This window comes from Eretmochelys imbricata, chromosome 19 (assembly GCF_965152235.1).
Source record: "Eretmochelys imbricata isolate rEreImb1 chromosome 19, rEreImb1.hap1, whole genome shotgun sequence".
NCBI classification, from domain to species: domain Eukaryota; kingdom Metazoa; phylum Chordata; order Testudines; family Cheloniidae; genus Eretmochelys; species Eretmochelys imbricata.
The window spans coordinates 11325661-11344463 of NC_135590.1; the positions used below are offsets into that span (position 1 = coordinate 11325661).

At 42.6% G+C, this 18803-nt stretch overlaps 1 protein-coding gene across 2 annotated transcripts in view; it reads left to right on the forward strand.

The window, feature by feature from the left end:
• Positions 1-18803, forward strand: part of PHACTR4 (phosphatase and actin regulator 4) — a 101981-nt gene that overhangs the window by 19020 nt on the left and 64158 nt on the right. The window contains exons 1-2 of one of the 2 annotated variants that reach the window (XM_077837951.1): positions 6685-6803; positions 17032-17078. In XM_077837951.1, the coding sequence (XP_077694077.1) occupies positions 17063-17078 (16 nt within the window). In that variant the 5' untranslated portion in view covers positions 6685-6803; positions 17032-17062. Of the gene's footprint in view, positions 1-6684; positions 6804-17031; positions 17079-18803 lie in introns of those variants that run through there. The other variant, XM_077837950.1, reaches the window with a different exon arrangement.

The window sequence follows — 18803 nt, forward strand, 5'->3', positions numbered from 1 at the left end:
CAATTATTTTTGTCAAGGTCCAAATTTCTTGGTCAAAGTATAGGCAAGGTCCAGACACCAGAGAAAACAATAACAAAGAATAACAATAATGATAAGTAAATAAAAAGATTTGGGGGTCCATTCAAAAGTGTCTGGTGGTCCGGTTTTGGCTCGTGGTCAGCCTATTGACTACCCGTGTTCTCTGACCTTAGGCAAGTCAATTAAACGGTCTATCGCTATTTTACAAATGGGGAAACTGAAGCAGAATGATTCTTTCGAACATCGAACAAAAAGTGCTATTTAAGGACAGGCGGTATTGTCGGAGAGCTGCTGTAGGTGAGTAGCCTGCTGCATGTTCATGGATGGTTGCTGAGGCTGCGTCCGCACTGCAGCTTACGTTGGTATAAGTTCTATCTCTCAGGGGTGTGACTAAGCCACCCCCTGCGTGACCTAAATTACAGAGACCTAAACGCTGCACTGTCGGTGGGAGAGCTTCTCCTGCTGACGTAGCCACCGTCCTCAGGGGCTGGAATAATTAAACCAACGGGAGAGCTTGCGCCCATCGGCGTAGGATGCTAGCGGCTCAGCAGCACCAATGCCGTGTAGTCATTGCACACTACGTCGCACCAGTGGAATCTAGCCAGAGCCTGAGTAAGAGTTGCTGTGCAGTGGTGGGGGTTTGGATCATATTATAGCACCACGTTCCCCTCAGTCTAGTTATAACAGTACGGTCTTGGCAGAGTGCATGGGCCCAAGTTACCATTCGGGGCTGCATTATAACCATGATAAAGATTGGATGATTAGTAAAATTATAATATTGTTTGATCTGCCTACATGCAAGTCTAAGATGTGGTGTTATGGGTGGAGAATTACTGTGTTCTAAAATGATTCCTTAAAGCAGTTTTGCTAGTGTAGACAGGATCGGTCAGGTATACTTTCTATCTCTATGCCCTGATGTAGAAATGCTTTGCTGGAAGTGAAACAGGGTTTCTGTGCAGTGGGCGTCTATCTCGTCCACCTGTCAGCTTTGGCTGTAGAACTGGGATTTGGAGATGCTGTCTAATTAAGCCTGGCTCTTCACTTCAGTGGCTTTTTATTGCACATATTTCAGTATATTGTGCTTAATTAGTTCAGTCCAGGTCATAGATGGATTCTTGACACTGGCAATCTCATCAAATTGGAATGAATCACAGGGGAGATGGTAGGACTGGTGGAATTAGAATTCCTCTCTCTCATTAGGCCTTGAGGCACCCAGAGGAATCACCAGATCCTATCAGGAAGAAATTAAAAAGATAGGGTGTGGTAGGAATTTCTGAGGCTTGGTCTAGACTACCAGTTTATGTTGGTCTGAATGGAAAATCCACATCCCTGAGCAATATAGTTATACCGACCTAACCCCTGTTGTAGACAGTGCTTCGTCGATGGGAGAAATGCTCTAGTCACTGTAGGTAGCGCCTTCACTAAGTGCTACGGTAGTGAGCTGCACTGCTGTAATTGCAGACAAGTCCTTAGAAAGTGTTTCTTCCAGATTACTTTCAAGTATTTGCATTCTCGCATATATTTAACAGTACTTTTATTGCACTTTCCATTCAAAGATCTCAAAACTCCTTACAAAGGTGGGTAAGCACTGTCTCCATTTTACCAGAGTCCTGATCCTGACTCTTATTCTGGTGTCTTATCCACTGGATCAAAACTGCCTCATTGTAAGACAAAGAGGATCTAAAAAACATGGCATTACAATGAACTATTGAATTCGCTGGCTACAAGCAAGGAGTGAATGAGGAAGCTGGCACGATCTGCTGATACGGGATTAATATCTGTGGTGTTTACAGTGGCAAAGAGTCTTGTGGCACCTTATAGGCTAGCAGACGTATTGGAGCATAAGCTTTCATGGGTGTTTACAGTTTTTCATAGGGTGCCCCTTTAAGATAGAAATCCTCACCTGGGCACCCATCTCCACACCAAGTCCATACCTTCTCTGGGACAACTAGAGGTAAATCATCCTCAAGGAAGTGTAAGTTACAGCTCTGTTTTAAATGACTTTTTGAATGCATTTACCCAATAAATGAAGTAGGGCTTCCCTGGTCTGTACTTATCTGGCTTGCCCTCATCTGTCTATTGGCACTGAACCTGCTTCCTGCTGCTATAATTCCTCCAGGCCACTTTGTATTTTGGTTCTGTCCTACAGTCCCTTCCCCCAGTTTTAAGTAGTAAACTTGTTCACAGTTGGTTTTATGCTGAAGGAATATCTGTGATGCAGGCATGGAACAGGCAAACCGGGTGTTTGCTATGAGGCAAAACTGTCTCTTGTTGGGGGGCATGTTAATTTATGTTTGTAGCCTGTTTTTTTTTAAGACTAGCACAGACTGGGGCTAAAGTGTGTTTTTACATCAACAGTGAATGTGTGTTAGCTAACTGACTCTAAATTACTCATGGATATAGATAGGCACTGTAGTTTTTAGTGTAGCTAGGAGAGCTCAACCACGTGTGTGGGGTATAGTGTTGAGGCCAGTTGCCTCGGTGGGTTAAACTAAACAAGAAACAGGCATGCTTATGCCAGAATAGAGCGTTTACATACAAAGGTATTTGGGAATAGTTCTATGTATAGACAAACCCTAATGCTGTCTGTCATTGGACTCCTGTGACCTTGAGCAAGTTACTTAAGATCTGTTGTACCTCAATTTCACCTTTTGTAAAATGGGGAAATAAATACCTAATTTAAAAGGTTGCTGTGAGATTAGAGAATTTGTACAGGGGATTCATGAAGAAAATAACTCCTTCAAGGCCCAGACTTGATCCAGCTTTCATCCCTCATTATAAGAGATACTACATCTAAATACTGTGTGCTAATCCATGCTCTGAGTTCTCCATAGAAAGCCATCAAGGGCTCGTGTGTGCTGTGAAAGTCAGGACATTTTATCCTGACATCTGTACTCTTTGGGGGAGGGCAATCTGAGTTGGTGTGTGGGAGTGAGAAATTGCAGTGCACTTGGTGGCTAAATGGTGTGGGAGCAAATGAGATGGAGATGACAGATTAGCTGTTTGCTTGACTAGCAGAGTTTATTCAAATTGCTTGGAGAGTCTGAGCCCTTGTCTGCCTGTTGTCAAGTCGCACTGCAAGTAGTGCCTGCAGTTGTGCCTGCCATCAAAATCAGGTAGTCACAGCTCTGTCCCCTCGTAGAACATGATGTTCAGGGCATGGGGGATGGAGTGTCTAGAATTGTCACCCAGTCAATTGTGTAGCTTTTTGTGGACATCACTAAAGCATCTAATAATGTAGAGCACCAAAATAGAAAGTGAGTATGAGTCATATAAAATGTGTCACTGCAGCAAACAGTAAATCTCTCTTTAAAAACTGGCTCATGCAGCACTCCAAGGAATATTCGCTCCCCTTCTCTTTTACCATCTGTTGCCTCCTCTTCTAAAAAGTAAACAAGGAGGTGGTGAAAAACAGGGCTTAATTTCTGCAGGACTGCTACTTGCTTTCACTTATTCAAAATGAATTTACTTACTCAACAGTTAGATAACTTTCAGAGTAACAGCCATGTTAGTCTGTATTCGCAAAAAGAAAAGGAGTACTTGTGGCACCTTAGAGACTAACCAATTTATTTGAGCATAAGCTTTCGTGCGCTACAGCTCACTTCATCGGATGCATACTGTGGAAAGTATAGAAGATCTTTTTATACACACAAAGCATGAAAAAATGGGTGTTTACCACTACAAAAGGTTTTCTCTCCCCCCACCCCACTCTCCTGCTGGTAGTAGCGTATCTAAAGTGATCGCTCTCCTTACCATGTGTATGATAATCAAGGTGGAACTCTGAGCCTGGGCTGATGTCCATGCTGCCAGGACTTCACTGCTGTTGTTACTTGAGCTCACTTTGCTCTAGTTAGATCAAAGCTGGCTTGGATGTGTCTGCTGGTGCACAGTCAAACCCCTGGAATGGAGTGTAGTCAGACCCGAAATCTTGTTAAACTCTGAGGGTGTTGATCTCCATCCATACTCTTTCTCTACTCATCCCAGTTTATGCAGATGATACTATTTAACACAAGGGTTGAAGCACACAAGTACAACTGAGGGCTGGTCTACACTAGAAAATTAGCTTTACCCAGCTACGTCGCTCAGGGGTGTAGATTTTTCACACCAATGAGCGAGGTAGTTAAGCTGACCTAAGTCCCTGTGTAGACAGCACTATCGATGGAAGAATTGTTCCAATGACCGAGCTACTGTCTTTGCGGAGGTGGATTACCTATGCCAACGGGAGGTGTTCTCCCATCAGTGTGGGTAGTGTGTACGCTGATGTGCTACAGCGACGCAGCAGCAGCTGTCCCACTGTAGTGTTTCAAGTGTAGACAAGTCCTAAGTGTGTGTGGCACTATTTTGACATTGTTAAAGCACTTGACTCTAATCGCTCTTGTCTGTAAGTTATTGTGATGTAATGTGAGGAGAATGCTAGAACTGCAACTGATTGACCAAGCTTGGTTCTGGAGCTCTGCTTTACTAGTGAGGTTTAAACCCTAACATCAGGGCCATCCTTACGCATACGCAAACTACGCAGCTGCGTAGGTCACCAGGAAATTTGGGGCACCAAATTGCCCCAAATTTTCTGGTGCCCTACGCAGCTGCATGCTGCTCCAGCGGCCAGCCCGATCCCCTGGGGCCAGGAAAGCTGCCCCTGCTCCACCTCTTCCCCAAAGCTCCTGCCCCTGCTCTGCCCCCGCACTGCCGCTTCCCACCCCTGTTTCGCCCCAGCCATGCCGAACTCCACCTTCCCCTGGGGGACTGCAGCAGAGGTTGAGCGTGCCCCGCACCCACGGGGCGGTGGGCAGTGGAGCGACCCGGCCCCAGCCTACTCCGCTCCGCTGGCTCCCAGCTGTGCCGCCGGTGAGTGCTGTCCCCCAAGTTCCCCCAGTTCCCCCCTGCCCCCCAAGGCTGGGAGTCAGGGGAGTAGAGTGGAGCAGGCTGGGGCTGGGTCGCTCCACTTCCTGCTGCCCCATGAGTGCAGGGTTGGGCCCGCCCTGCAATCACCGGGCGGCAGGAAGTGAAGCGACCAGGCCCCAATCTGCTCCACTGGTTCGTGCTGGGGGGCGGTTTCCTTCCTGCCCCCTCGCGGAGGCCTGGGGCCAGCGTCTCCCTCCCCCTGTGGGATGGGGGCTGCGTAGGGCACCAAAATGTCTAGGGACGGCCCTGCCTAACATGCTCTGGCTTGCACCCAGGGTTTGTTTTTGCATAGGATTCTGTGTTAATGTGATGAAACTATCGGCAATTTCCAAGCACCAAAGTTAATTATTAAAAATGAATGTTCCCACAGGCCCTGATAGTTGGTTCCTGGGTGGCTACTGCTAAACCATGGATTTATGTGGAATAGCTGAGCTCACTTGAGGAATTTTGACTTTGTACGTTTCAGATTCACAACTGTAACTGCATTGATCAATTTGTGTCTGAATTTTCTTCTCTTCAGAAAATGAGGGCCCTTTGTTGTTTTCAACATGAAATTCAGTTAAAGGTGCCATTGTACGTACTTGAGTGGGTAGCCATTAGATCATGGGGTCTTATCAGATTGTGTGCTCTGGGATGTATACATCCCAGAGTGAAGTCATGCACACAATAATGGAATGAATGGGTAAGCCTCTTAATACTCCAGATAAAGCACAAGTGGCTGCCTTGAAGGTTCAGTTTCAAGTGCACAGCCAACAGTAACTGGTCCAGCCCCCAATTTAAGGAGCTCTTAACTCTTCTGGAGTGCCTTGGGGTTCAGGTGAGCCACAGATTTGGTGTGGTGCAAGCTTTCCCGTGAGCTTGGTGTTCTCCTCAGCATGGCAGCCATCTCTGGATTCTCTTCTGGTCTCAATACTTTGTCGCTCAAGAAGAGAGGTAGCCAAGACCGACAGGAATACACTAGGAATAGAACCCTGTTAAGTGTAACCAGGGTCTTCTGTGCTTTTCTGATGTGGTTACATGGGGCTCAGTTTTTCCACACAGTAGCTCTTTTCTTGGCATGGCCATGTTGGCTTCTCATGCTGTACAGCTATGGCTAGCTTGGTAGCATCCCATTTTGCCTGAGCTGCTGGTGCCAGAGGCAGAGAATTGTGGGTTCATTTCACATGGTGCAGTACACGTCAGGATATTCTTCGGTGCAGTACCACTCATTTATTATCCATAGTGTATCTGGACATGAACTCCGTGGAGTCAGCTATGTTAATGCTCAACAAAAATCAGTCGCACGGCTAGGGTCTTAAAGGAGCAGCATGCTTCTCTGCCCTCCTTACCAGATCTGCAGGCTTTCCGTTCTGCACGATCTGAGATGCACTGAGCGGGTGCAGGAGAGAGACAACTTACTCTTAATGCTCTGGTGACTCAAATGGCTGAACACATTTTAAAAAAAAAAAACAAAAAGCGAAAAGGCGAAACAATCCACCGTCACGTTGCTTGAAAATAAGAATGGAACAGTTTCAGTTTGGAAACCGTGGTTTCAAATGAAGTTTCCTTTCCACTCATAACTCTGGCGGCATTACCACAGTGCTAGAACATGCACTTAACCCCTCTGTTTTCACTGAGAGTTTGACAAACATGGAAGCCACAGAACTGAGGCTAGAGCGGTTAGTAAATTTGCAGCCCTATTATTATGTACGCTTTGAGTGAATGTCCTAGTGCGCGAGTGAACGGTACGTAGCCCAAAGGATACATGCAACTCTCAATCAAAAACGCTTCCTGTGGCTGCTCCCCATGTAATTGAAGGCTGGGTTCGGTGGTAAGCTGGAGGTTTTCCTTTCTGGTGAATCCAAACAAGCCATCTCTTCTCATATACCAAGGCAGATACATGGGTAAGTCAATATTGTGGCCGTTTCTACCATTTCAAAAGTGTGTGTCCATTAAAAGCTGATATTTTGCTAATGACGTGCAGCCTTTGGTCTCCTGGGGAGTTGTGAAAGTGGCCTTTGCTGTTTCAAAGGCTAAAAGCTCCTCTGGACTAGTAAAGCTTGTCATGGGGCCCAGTGCTATATTCAAAAGTAGATGAAAGCTAATGAAAAGGTTGATTCTCTGACAGCCCCTCTCTGTTTCACTTAGTCTGGCTGAAAACAAAATAATACAGTTAGTTATAGACTGGATATGAATAGCAGATTCTCACCTTAACTGATACAGGCAGACTTGTAGATTCTTAAGACACAAGCTACACTTGCTTTGCAGCTTGGAATCCCCAGGTGTTTCATACACAGGCTAGAAATCCCTTTAGCCTGCGTCCAGCACTTCCCCCAGTTCAATCTTTGTTCCTCAGGTGTTTCCAGGAGTCTTCTTGTGTGGGGAGTGAAGAACCCCAGATGATGTCACTTCCTGCATTATATAGCTTTAGCATATGGTGGGATCCCTTTGTTTCCAAGCTTGGTTCCCTGACCAGTTTGTGGAAGAACACTGACATCCCAAGATGGAGTCCAGAGACATATGGTCTGGTCACATGTCATTGTAGAGTCATAACAGCCATTACTTACAGGCTGTCTGTAGTGTTCTCAGGAAGGCTCACCAAGTTGGGGATAAGCTTCTCCTAAGGCCTATTGTTTTTCCTAATGGCCCATTGCCCTGAATAGGCTCTTCCCCAGCCACTGTCTAGGCTGAAAACATCTTGTCTAGTGGGTGTTACCCAGGTGTAACTTCATTTGGAGTACAGATACACAGTAAATATTCATAACTTCAGGTACAAAAATGATACATGCATACAAATCATATTCAGCAAATCATAACATTTCCAATGACCCCTCACGTGACCCGGCTTGCATAAAATGCATCATTATTATGCTGTAACCATATCAGAAGAGTATGGGGTGCAGTGTTACAACTACCTCATGGCTTTTGTAGAAAAAAGTGTGTGTAATTGGGCATATGTGCTGAGGTCTGTCATGCCGTCTGTTCAATGTTTCCTCCTTCAGTTGGTCTCGGTAACTTTGGCTTTCTCTGAACAAGGATTTAAAGTTGTATTGTTTGTTAGGTAGCTCCATCTAACGTATTCAAAAATGCTAGTCAAGTGAAGGCAAATTGTACGTTAGTGTGTGCTAAACTGGTCAAGTTAAAGCCTAGGCCCCTGTCGGCTTTAACTTGACCAGTTTAGCGCACACTGAAGTACAGCTTGCCTTGGCTTGACGAGCATTTTGGAAGGTTTTAATTAGAACAAGCTAGCAAACATGATCTAATCTCTCATCTTTAACTCCCAATCTAGGGGCTTGTCGACAGGGGAAAATTTACCAGCATAGCTATTCTGGAATAGCACCCTGTGTGTGGATACTCCTGTTCTGCAATAGCCCTAGCACTTTAAATTCACACCCGACCTTACTCCTGAACAGCTTGCCAGTGTAGACAAGGCCTAGAAAAAGTCTTTGGCAGCATTGTCTGTTTCAGTCTCAGAACTCGCAAATGTGATGTCACACCTAGGAATTACACATCAACCCATGTTCTGAAGTTGGTCTTGGTATATGTATTGTATATAAAATGCACCCATGGTACTTGGTGCTGTGATATGAGTAGGCCAAACTAGACACTAAACGGGGTCAGGTTAGGTCAGTGTTTTGGTGGGGGACCTAACAGAAACAGGTAGGTGCTACAGGAAGTAATATGGTATCTTACCAAGTGGTGATCTTCCTTTTGAATTGGTGCACCAGTGATGCTGGGGGACTGTGCAGCTGTAGTTGCTGTCTTTCAGAGGAGATACAAACTCACAGGCCTGGCCACTTGTCGCTGAAGATCCAGTATCCTGACTAAATTTTGCTTCCTTAAAATCCCCCTGAAGTCTGAACTAGAGATGGCATTTCCTGTTCACTACCTGTTGTGCTGTTTTGTGCTTTTACAGGACTATTTATTCCACTCTCCTTAGAGATAGCAGCAGATTGTGGTGTGATGGGTTTGTAAACCACTTTAAAATTCTCCAAAAGGTGTGGCATAAGACAAATTATTATATATGCAATTGAATATTTAAAATATGGAATTTTAACTTCCAAGAAAATTCTTACAAATCTTGTTGTGCTGTTTTGACTGAAATCTGCATTGTTTGTGCATGAAAGTTGGAATATTATAATTATTATTATTATTATTAATGGGAAAATGACATACAAAAACAGTATGATAGCTGACTGGATAGTGATGTTCAGGTTTGAATCTGAAATGTTATCTTCATGTTGTGGCTCACCTTTGTAAATTTTCTTTAAAAACCCACAAACAACAACATTCCAGATACTACTTGGTGGTTTGAATTTTCATAGAACAGAAGAATGGGTACAGTTAGTAACTTTTCCCTTCCACTGATTTATGAACGTGAATTGAGTTCTAGGTATTTACTGCTTGTATGCAATGGTCCTTCATGCTTACTATTCCTGCATTAATATATACAAACTATTGTCTGGTGCAAAGCTTGGTTCTTGCCTTTCAGAGGTGGAGCCCATGTTAAGAAAAATATCTGTTCATAACTGCACTCCTGAGACTTGCTAACTTAACACTCCATTTCCCAGAGGCATCTCCTAAGCAACAATGATGTGATTTCTGATTTCAGTCTCCCTTGACCTCTTGAGATGGCTGTGTGAATTCGTGCTCTTAGGAAGAGGGGTGGCATGGAAGGCACAACTTAGATTTCAGGAAAATAAGCTTCCTTGAAATATTTATTTCCTGGTGTTAGAGTACAGCCAGGCAGTCACTGGTTCATTTTACTATGTGCCACAGCACAGAACAGAGAGGTTGACAGTAGGATAACTGGGCTTCTGCATGGAATCATTATGTAAAAACTATACAGCTTCTTTCTCTTTCTCTTTTTCCTTTGGCATACCATAAGCTTTCAGGATGTAGATGAAACTAATGAAATACCTTGCTTCAGAATACTAGAAATGTCACAATATATTGGGGTAGTAGTTGTTCACATGTTCTAAAAGGCCTAACAGATTAGTTTATTGTGTAGCAGGTTTATGGTTACAGACAGAACTCATCAAATAGTAGACTACATCTTAAATAAACCTTAATATATCAATTAACCAGGTTTTCTTCTGCTGCTTGAGCATGTGACCCAGTTTGGGTTCTATTCGCTGATCCTTGCTGTCGGGCTACCAATCTGTTCATTCCAGTTGTTTTATGTTCCTCTAATCTATGGAATTACCATTTTGCAAAACATAATTTTGTGGTGTAAGGGGTTTTGTTTGAGTATTGTGGCTTACGTGTTTTCATTATTCATATAGTTTTGACCTCTCTGCTGAGGAAGGTAAAATCTAGTCTATTGTGAAATATTTTTTCTTCCTAAAAATTTCTGCTTACTGACCATTTGTCTTACCACTACTTAAAGAAGAACTTTAAGAATGTGTTCTTAATGCCATCTTTATTCTTGGACATGTAATAACCTGCTAACTGCAAGTACTTCTACAGCAGTCTTTTAGGGAAAGCAGTAGCAGTTCAGGTGATTTGAAAATTTGTTTGTGTGATTGTCTTGAAGTTTCTTGTAGACTATCTGCGGAGAAGGACACCAGAAATCACTTTTGTCAGTGGACTTAAATGGTCCTTTTACTGCAGATTAAAAAACAGTTTCAAACATATTGGTTGGAAAGGATTTGTTGGTTCTGGATTGTCAAGGATTTATAAAGCCTTTCATGTCTACATCACTAGTTCAAATGCAATCCAGGTTGATGTCTATCTTTCAAAAGCTATATATGCAGATCTGTGATGCTGTCCAAATGGATCACTTGCCACTGGCAGCTCTTTAGAAGTCTCTGAGACATGAAGTGGGGTATCAAGTCATTTCTCTTGTGCAGGGGTCTGCATTGTACAATTACCACAGCAATTGGAGACTTATAAGCAGAGAGACAAAGGGTTAAATGAGTTTGGAGACTAAAGTACCTCTTGCTCCTGGAGATGGTCACTCCTAGAAGAGATTTAAATTGCAGTGTGTGGGGAAACTTGCACTATTGTTGATGCTGCATCTGTTTTGTGGGTAAATGCAGGACTTCCACTTCCAGGGTGGTTAGTCTGTCACAGTTCACAGCACCAAATTCTTAAACACACTTCAAAAAGTACTTAAAAACTAACAAACAAAAACCCCAACAACAAAACTAGCTCAGAGATGCAAAACTAGCTCAGAGACACACAACTTCCAATAAATCCTGCAACACTGAGAGCTGAATAAAATAGTCTAGAGTTAAGATTACTTAGTTTGGTGCTGAGAAGCTTAAGGTTTCATTCTGTGCCATACTTTCCTTTTGACTGTGCTGACTGCTTTTTATGTTGAGGCTTTGTAAATATAGCTTGTTCAGTGAACTGGAACACCTGGACTTTCAAACTACTGCATATTGCAAATGTTTCTTACAAAAAAACACCACACGCAAATCCAAAAGGTCATATTTTTGGCAGGAAGGACAGGAATCTGATTTTGTTTCAAATGGAATTGTATGTGAGAATGTGCGTGCTGCGGCTTATTCACTTAATATACCATTCAACACTGCTGAGCTACAGTATGTTGAGAAACAGTCCTGCACAACTTATCTTCTAGTGAAAGGCTGTTAACTAGGGGTTGTCTACACTACCTGTCGGATCGGCGGGCAGCAATCGATCCAGCGGGGGTCGATTTATCACATCTAATATAGATGCGATGAATCGACCGCTGAGTGCTCTCCCATCGACTCCGGTACGCCACCAGAATGAGAAGCGTAAGCAGGGTCGACGGGAGAGAGTCAGCTGTCGACTTACCACAGTAAAGACACCATGGCAAGTAGATCTAAGTATGTTGACTTCAGCTACACTATTCACATAGCTGAAGTTGCTTATCTGGGTCGACCCTGTGCGGTAGTGTAGACAAGCCCCTAGTTTCTCTGAGGCCTATCTTGGCTGTATAGTGAAAATAAGGCCTTGTCTACACCTCACTTTTGTCGTTCAGGGGTGTGAACCACCCCATCCCGGAATGACCAGAGTTTTACCGGCAAAAAGCACCGGAGTAAACCACGCTTTGTCGGCGGGAGAGCTCTCCCTCCAACAAAGCTACCGCCTCTTGTTGGGGGTGGATTTTTTTTGTTGGTGGGAGAGCTCTCTCCTGCTGACAAAGAGCAGCTACACTGCACACCTTTTAGCAGCATGGCTGTAATGGCACAGCTGTGTTGCTAAAAGGTGCGTAGTGTAGACATAGACTAAGGCTAACAAAATCCAAACCGTAGCAACAATTTAGATGGTAAACCCCTTGCACTTTATAATCTATCGTCATTACTTTACTCTTCCATGCCACACCCACGGTAGCTATGCTGCTGGTGTAAAGTGATGTTTATTATACCATTTGCATGGGGAGCCAATTATCAGAATGTTAAATCTGTATGGAAATTAGTGGGTTAACATATGTAGTGTAACGGCCTTTCAAGCTATCCCGCTCTATACCAATATTCCAGTCATGAGACTTATCTCACAAAGTGTCTGTGATGCCAGTTAAATCATTATTTAGCTTGTGTACTAATACTTTCAATTCTTCCTTTTTATTCCCCGTACTCCTTGCTAGAAGTATACAAAATAATGAATGATATAGATAAGGAAGACACCACGTCTGTTTCCCCTGTCTCATAACACAACAAGGCACTTCCAATAAAATTGGAAGATGGTGTATTCAGAACTGATATAAAGGAAACTCGTTAAACACAGTTCACCTTGTGGAATCCATTGCAATATAATATCAGAGGCCCAAAACAGGATTCTAAAAAGGAATTTAACGTTTATCTGGATAACAAGAATATCCAGAGTCCTTATAGTACGTATTCTTATAAAAACACAGTTTTCTGAGGGCTACAAATCCTGTGGCGCCAGATCATAAGCCAACCTTTAACTACTGGGGGTAGGAGGAAACTTTCATGAGAGGCAGATTATCCTGTGTTTGCTTACTGCAGAAGTTCTTTGTCTGAAGTAGCTAGTTTTGGCCACTGTTGGAAACAGGACACAGAACTAGCTGGACCACTGTTCTGATTCCTTGTGGCAATTTGTGTTCCTAAATGGAAGCATAGATGTTAAGTGACCTCTTCCAGCTCATGCAGTTGAGTGACAGTGCCAGGAGTAGAATCTAGGAATCCTGACTCCACTGCTGCTTGCTCTATTAGATCACATTTCGCTTTCCTAACACAACTGGTTTTATTGTACCTGTTCTGTAATAATAACTAGAAGAATTTGGCTTTAGAGCTACACTAGGGAGAATCCTAGTGCCCAGTGCTCTCAGGCTTTGAGACAGATGTTCTTGGCACATCCAGCGGGGGCAGGGGACTGAAAGGATTAATATTCCAAGCACAAATATGCACCTTGGAGTAAGCAAAGCTCAGTGAGTGCAGCCTGTGGTGAACATCCTTGAAAAGGAAATGAAATTGAAATCCCTGGGTGGCTGGAGGGTTGCTATAATCTGCCTCTGCTGTGGTGAAAGTAGCATTGAAGTGTCTGTTTCCATTCCTGCCTTCCCTTTTTTGTGAGGCTTACTGAGACAGCAGGTATGGTGACTCGATCTACAAATGCCCTCCACCGTTCAGCCCTTGCTAGCTGAAGATTTGCACTCTGAGAAGAAAGTGCTGGATCTATTTTTTTTGGTTAAGGAGTTTGTAAAGCAGCTAAAATTACCTCTGATAGGTAGAAGTATATGGCATTCATTCTAATCCATGTGGATGGTATTATCGTGAAGCTGTCTTCAGAAGTTCCAGGACAGCTGTATGACATGGAGCTAGGAGTTTGCTATAAATTTTAATGCTAATGGACTCTGTTGGCTGGAAGTGCCAAGAGGTTTTAAACAAGAAGTTTAATATGGCCTGCTGCACCCAGGTCTGTGCGTGCTGACTGGTGGGCTTGGAACAGACACTATTCACACTATGATGAGAACAGTTTAAGCATGGTTGTGCAAAGTTCTGGCACGGTTTCCCTGGTCATTGTGGACAATTTCCCCTCCTCCCCCTGTCTAAACAGTGCTGGAATGGAATGCTTTAAGTATTGGTAGCCTAGGGCATGATTCTCTGACCAAAGGGAGTTCCTGTCTATGTAAAAAAGAAAAGGAGGACTTGTGGCACCTTAGAGACTAACATGAATAACATGCTTCCGATGAAGTGAGCTGTAGTTCACGAAAGCTTATGCGCAAATAAATTGGTTAGTCTCTAAGGTGCCACAAGTCCTCATTTTCTTTTTGCAGATACAGACTAACACAGCTGCTACTCTGAACCCTGTCTATATAGTTCAGGGCCACCGTGTTTAAAGCTCCGCTAGCAACTGCTTGTTCAAACACAGTTCCAACTCTGGTGCGAGTAAGATTATAGTCTGTCCTACCTTGGGATAGTAGCACAAACTGAATACACATTCTAAAATGGAGGAATTTGTCAAGGTGGGGAAACTCATCGCATTCCTGGTCTGGCCAACATTCTATTAGCACTTTCCAGCTGCCAGAGACAAAGGTACCAAGTATCAGAGGGGTAGCCGTGTTAGTCTGTATCCACAAAAACAACGGGGAGTCCGGTGGCACCTTAAAGACTAACAGATTTATTAGAGCATAAGCTTTTGTGGGTAAAAAAACCACTTCTTCAGATGCGACTAAGAGACAAAGGTGAGCTGAAAGAGCTGTTTTAGGCTGCTAGGTGCTAAGGCATAGATTGAATTGATGAAGGGAGTGTGTGAAGTGGTGAAGCAGCTTGCAAGGTTAAAAAACTCTCCCTTTAGGAAGTCACTTGTGTAAGTGGAGTCCTTGAACTCACCAGGTAACCCTTAAGGCATATATCACTAAGCATCCTTCCTCAACCCCTCCCTGTTTTCATCAGCTTCTGTTGTGGTTGGCAACTGCAAGCTCTTCTCCACAGGAACTCAGGGAACTCAGCATTGTTTGAAAACACCGAGAGAGAAGGTGGGTGAGGTAATACTTTGTATTGTACCAACATGGCTACAACAAAACTGCATTAAAGCACCAAGCACATTTATGATTCCGTATAAATAAGTATACTTCAGTGAAAGTGCACTGTTTCGTTCCTCTGCAGCTCAGTTCAGAACTTAAAGAATCTCTGTAAGAAAGCTGTTTTCTTTTAATTTTTAAGCCATTTTACCATAAATTCAGACTTGAGAGACAAGGTAGATGAGGTAATATCTTTTATTGGAGCAACTTCTCTTGGTGAGAGACAAAAACTTTTGAGCTTACACAGAGCTCCTCTTCTTCAGGTCTAGGAAACATACTCTGAGTGTCTCAGCTAAGTACACCATCATGTGGTTTCTAAAAGTTTCCTATGAACATGACCTTTTCCATTCTCTCTAGGTAAGCATTGAAATGTTGTCATTTTTATAGGAAGGGTGGATTGATTTAAATCAGTGATTTAAATTGTTAATTTTAATCATGACTTAAATCAGCAAGCAGAAAATCTTGATTTAAATAATCAGTTTTAATCGTATTTTGCACTTGTACTTTTTAGTTCTTTTCCTAAAGAAAGGTTGATTCTGATTGGTTGGTAACCATTAAAATATGTTGATTTGCAACTAAAAATTGCCCTTACACTAAATTTGGTGCTTCTTTCTGATAACCAGGAGGATACGCTGTATTTTTACACAGTCATTTAAACAATTATATAGCTTAAGTTACATTTATTTAGGTTCTTAATTTTTCCATTTTTATTATGTTAGAAGATGGTAAATGATGGATTTCTTCTTTACCAGATTAACTTCTTACTTGTGATTTGTGTCCAGCACTATTTGGGTGGAAATTCAAATACAATTAAAAATGCAGAAAAATAGGGTTCTTTTTCAAATTTAAATACAACTCCCTTAATTGTGCTGGATACATAAGAAAAAATTAACGAAGATGATCCCTTGTTTTGCATTCGAAATTGACTCATTTATTGAAGGAAGTATTCTCTGTAGGTCATGAATTGAAGTGATTGTTTCTGGTCACCATATCATTCAAGGTTTTAGAACTTGTCGATCTCATAGTCTCACACTTTGTTTTCCTCTTCCAGTCGAGGAATAAAAACTAGCTTTCCTGCTTTTTCAATTCCGTATTTCTTCCTTAACTTCAAATGAACTAGTCATTGAACTGAACTCGTTGAATAAACTGAATTGAAGAAAATATTCTCTCTCCCTCTGCAGAAGAGACTACTTCTGTCAAAATCCTGTCTAGCACTCCAGTTTAGCCAGTGGCTTCCACCAGTTCAGTGGTTGACTTTCTTCAAAACTTGGCAGCAAACACATACTGCTTAATATTTTTTTGTATTTAATTTAAATTATTTTAATAGACTATAACTTTACGCCTTAACATAAATTGTCAATTTCACATTTAATTTTATAGATTTGTTTAAAAAGGCAGTTTAAATAGATCCAATTTTAATGTTTTACATAATCAATTTTTATCCATCCTGTTTATAGGTTAAGGTACACTGCCCTGGGAATACAACCACGATTTATCCATGGAAGAAGTGTTTGACGCTTTATTTGTTAATAAAGTTGTAGTTTTATATTTTAACTTGGCCACGGCATAGTAGTCTCCGTATGCAGAACACACACCGCATGCATGGCACTTGGAGGTTAAAGTGGTGTTAATAACTTTCATTTTTATCTTGCAAATATATTCTTGTGTATGGGATGGCTAATGCTCCTGCATTAGAGCTGAAAGGGGGAGGTTTCCCAGACTTGCGCTCTCCTGGAGCAGATTTAGAACCTGCTCGTACTGCTGTCTCCTCTTTTGACTTGCAATATTTGAGGTGGAGAGCCGAGATGATGCATGTGCATTCTGTACTGTGCCTGTGGGGCCTGTTTGAATGGAACAGCAACAAAAGAGAACTGTTCAAACCCAAAGCATTCTGAAATCTGAAGCTCCCTGGAATTAGTTCACCATGATAGGACTTGTCGCACTTTTGTGCTAATGGGGTGGATGTCAGTGTGTTTCTGTCTTGTTCCAAAATTGCCAGATAGGGTTCCCTAACCTGGGGCTCAGTTACCTGCCTGTTGGTTAAAGACTTGGTTAGCCACTATTGATAGGGAAGCTAAAGTAGACTAAGGCTTTGGTAAAACTCAGGATTTTTCTGCTATCAACTTGCACTTACGTTTTGTTTTTTCTCTCTGCAGGAATTTTTCAGAAAACTAGCGTACCACAGGAATGGAAGAAAACGCTGGTAAGTACTCTCCTGAGTTCCCATACCGCAATTTGTTGGTCTTTTTTCCTTCAGCCTTGGTTCTCTTGCATTTTCATATCAAAATGGTACTTCCTTAATTTCTGGGTCTTGAACCATAAATGTCCAAATGGTAGGATAGAAGACAACCAGAAAGATAAGAACTAATGCTGTTTAGCACCTTTGCAGCCTTCAAAGACCAGATTCTGATCAGTTAAAATGTTGTAAATCTGGACTAACTTTATCAGAGAGAGTCTGGATCTCAAAGGTGAAAGGGATCAGAATTGATTCTGCAATCCTCAAAGCACTTTACAGGCAAGTAGCCATTACTGTTTTACAAATGGTGAAATTGAAGCTTGTCCAAAGCCACACGGCAGTTCTGTGGAAAGACCAGGCTTAGAATACAGTAGCTCCTCGTTCCATATTTATTCCCCTAGACTGTGCTGCCATGTGAAGGATGTAGGGTTCTTTAATTTAAAAAAGGTGATTTTAGAGTAATTGCCTTAGGCACTGCATGACTTGCCCTGAGGCAAACTGATCAACACGTTAGTTAAACCTAATCTGTGATGCAAACTGGATTTGGCCTCAGTTCAAGTGGTAGAGACCTGCATAGAATAAGGGCTTTAATGGCCTTTTTCTGAATGGCTAAAAATCATTGTCAATAGGCAATAGAAAAAGGCAGCCACCTGGCTAGAAACTACTTTTTTTTTTTTTTGGCAAACATTTCATCTTCCCTTCATCAGAAGGAGTCAATCTCTCTCACCCATCCACCAGTACAAATTTGTGTGCATTTCACCTTACATCCCACTGAAGTATGGTGTTACTTCATTCCATGGCTGCCAGCTAACATCTTAAATGACGAATCACAGAAGATGAAGTCATAGCAAAGATTATCCTTGGCTTGGCACTGGATATACAATGGTCCCTTTTTAAAAAGTCTCTCTAATTAAATTACATTTATTGGCTCACTTGTGGTTTGTATTGAGCTGTGACATAAGCGAAGTAATAAAGTTGCGTGACCACAAATCTTGCCTTTGGGCCATCCTCACAGAGACAAATTATATCACCCTTAACTAGGGAATTGAGTGGTGTTCAACAGTGGCATTATCTTAGTGCAACAATGGCAGCAGCCCTTCTTGTGAAGGCCAAGTTAGGACTTTGTGGAAAACTGATCTGCTGGACCCGAATGGCTCAGCTGGAGCGGTTACAGCCTTTTCTCTGTGCCAAAGTGAATACGCATAGAAACTATGGTCAAATTCCTGGTAACAAGTTACTGCTGTGCACTGTAATAGCCTGTAACGTGAATGCTTTTTTCATGCTATTCCCCTTTTCCTCCAAAAAAGTTGCTTTGGGCCATGTTAAACTAACTTGCAACTGACAACTTTTAAAGTAAATGACTTCAGTGCTGGTAATAGATGCTGGAGGGATGGCCATGGGGATGGAATCTTTCCGTTTATCCACAGCACAGCCCGCAGCAGTGCAAGTTTCTGTCACCACTCCAGTATGCCTCAGCTGGCACTGAAGGGACTCTTCTGGGGGTGGCTGCAATGCAGACTGGGTTATTTAATTCATCCTGAGCCTCTCTGCTGAGACTACCAGCAGCCAGTTTGTGTCCATGTCACAAAAGCCATCATCTGTCCACTGGCAACTGGACTTTGACCTCAAGCTCATTTTACAGAGGCCAGCAAGCAGCCATCAGATTACAACAAATCTAGTTCACTCTTGACC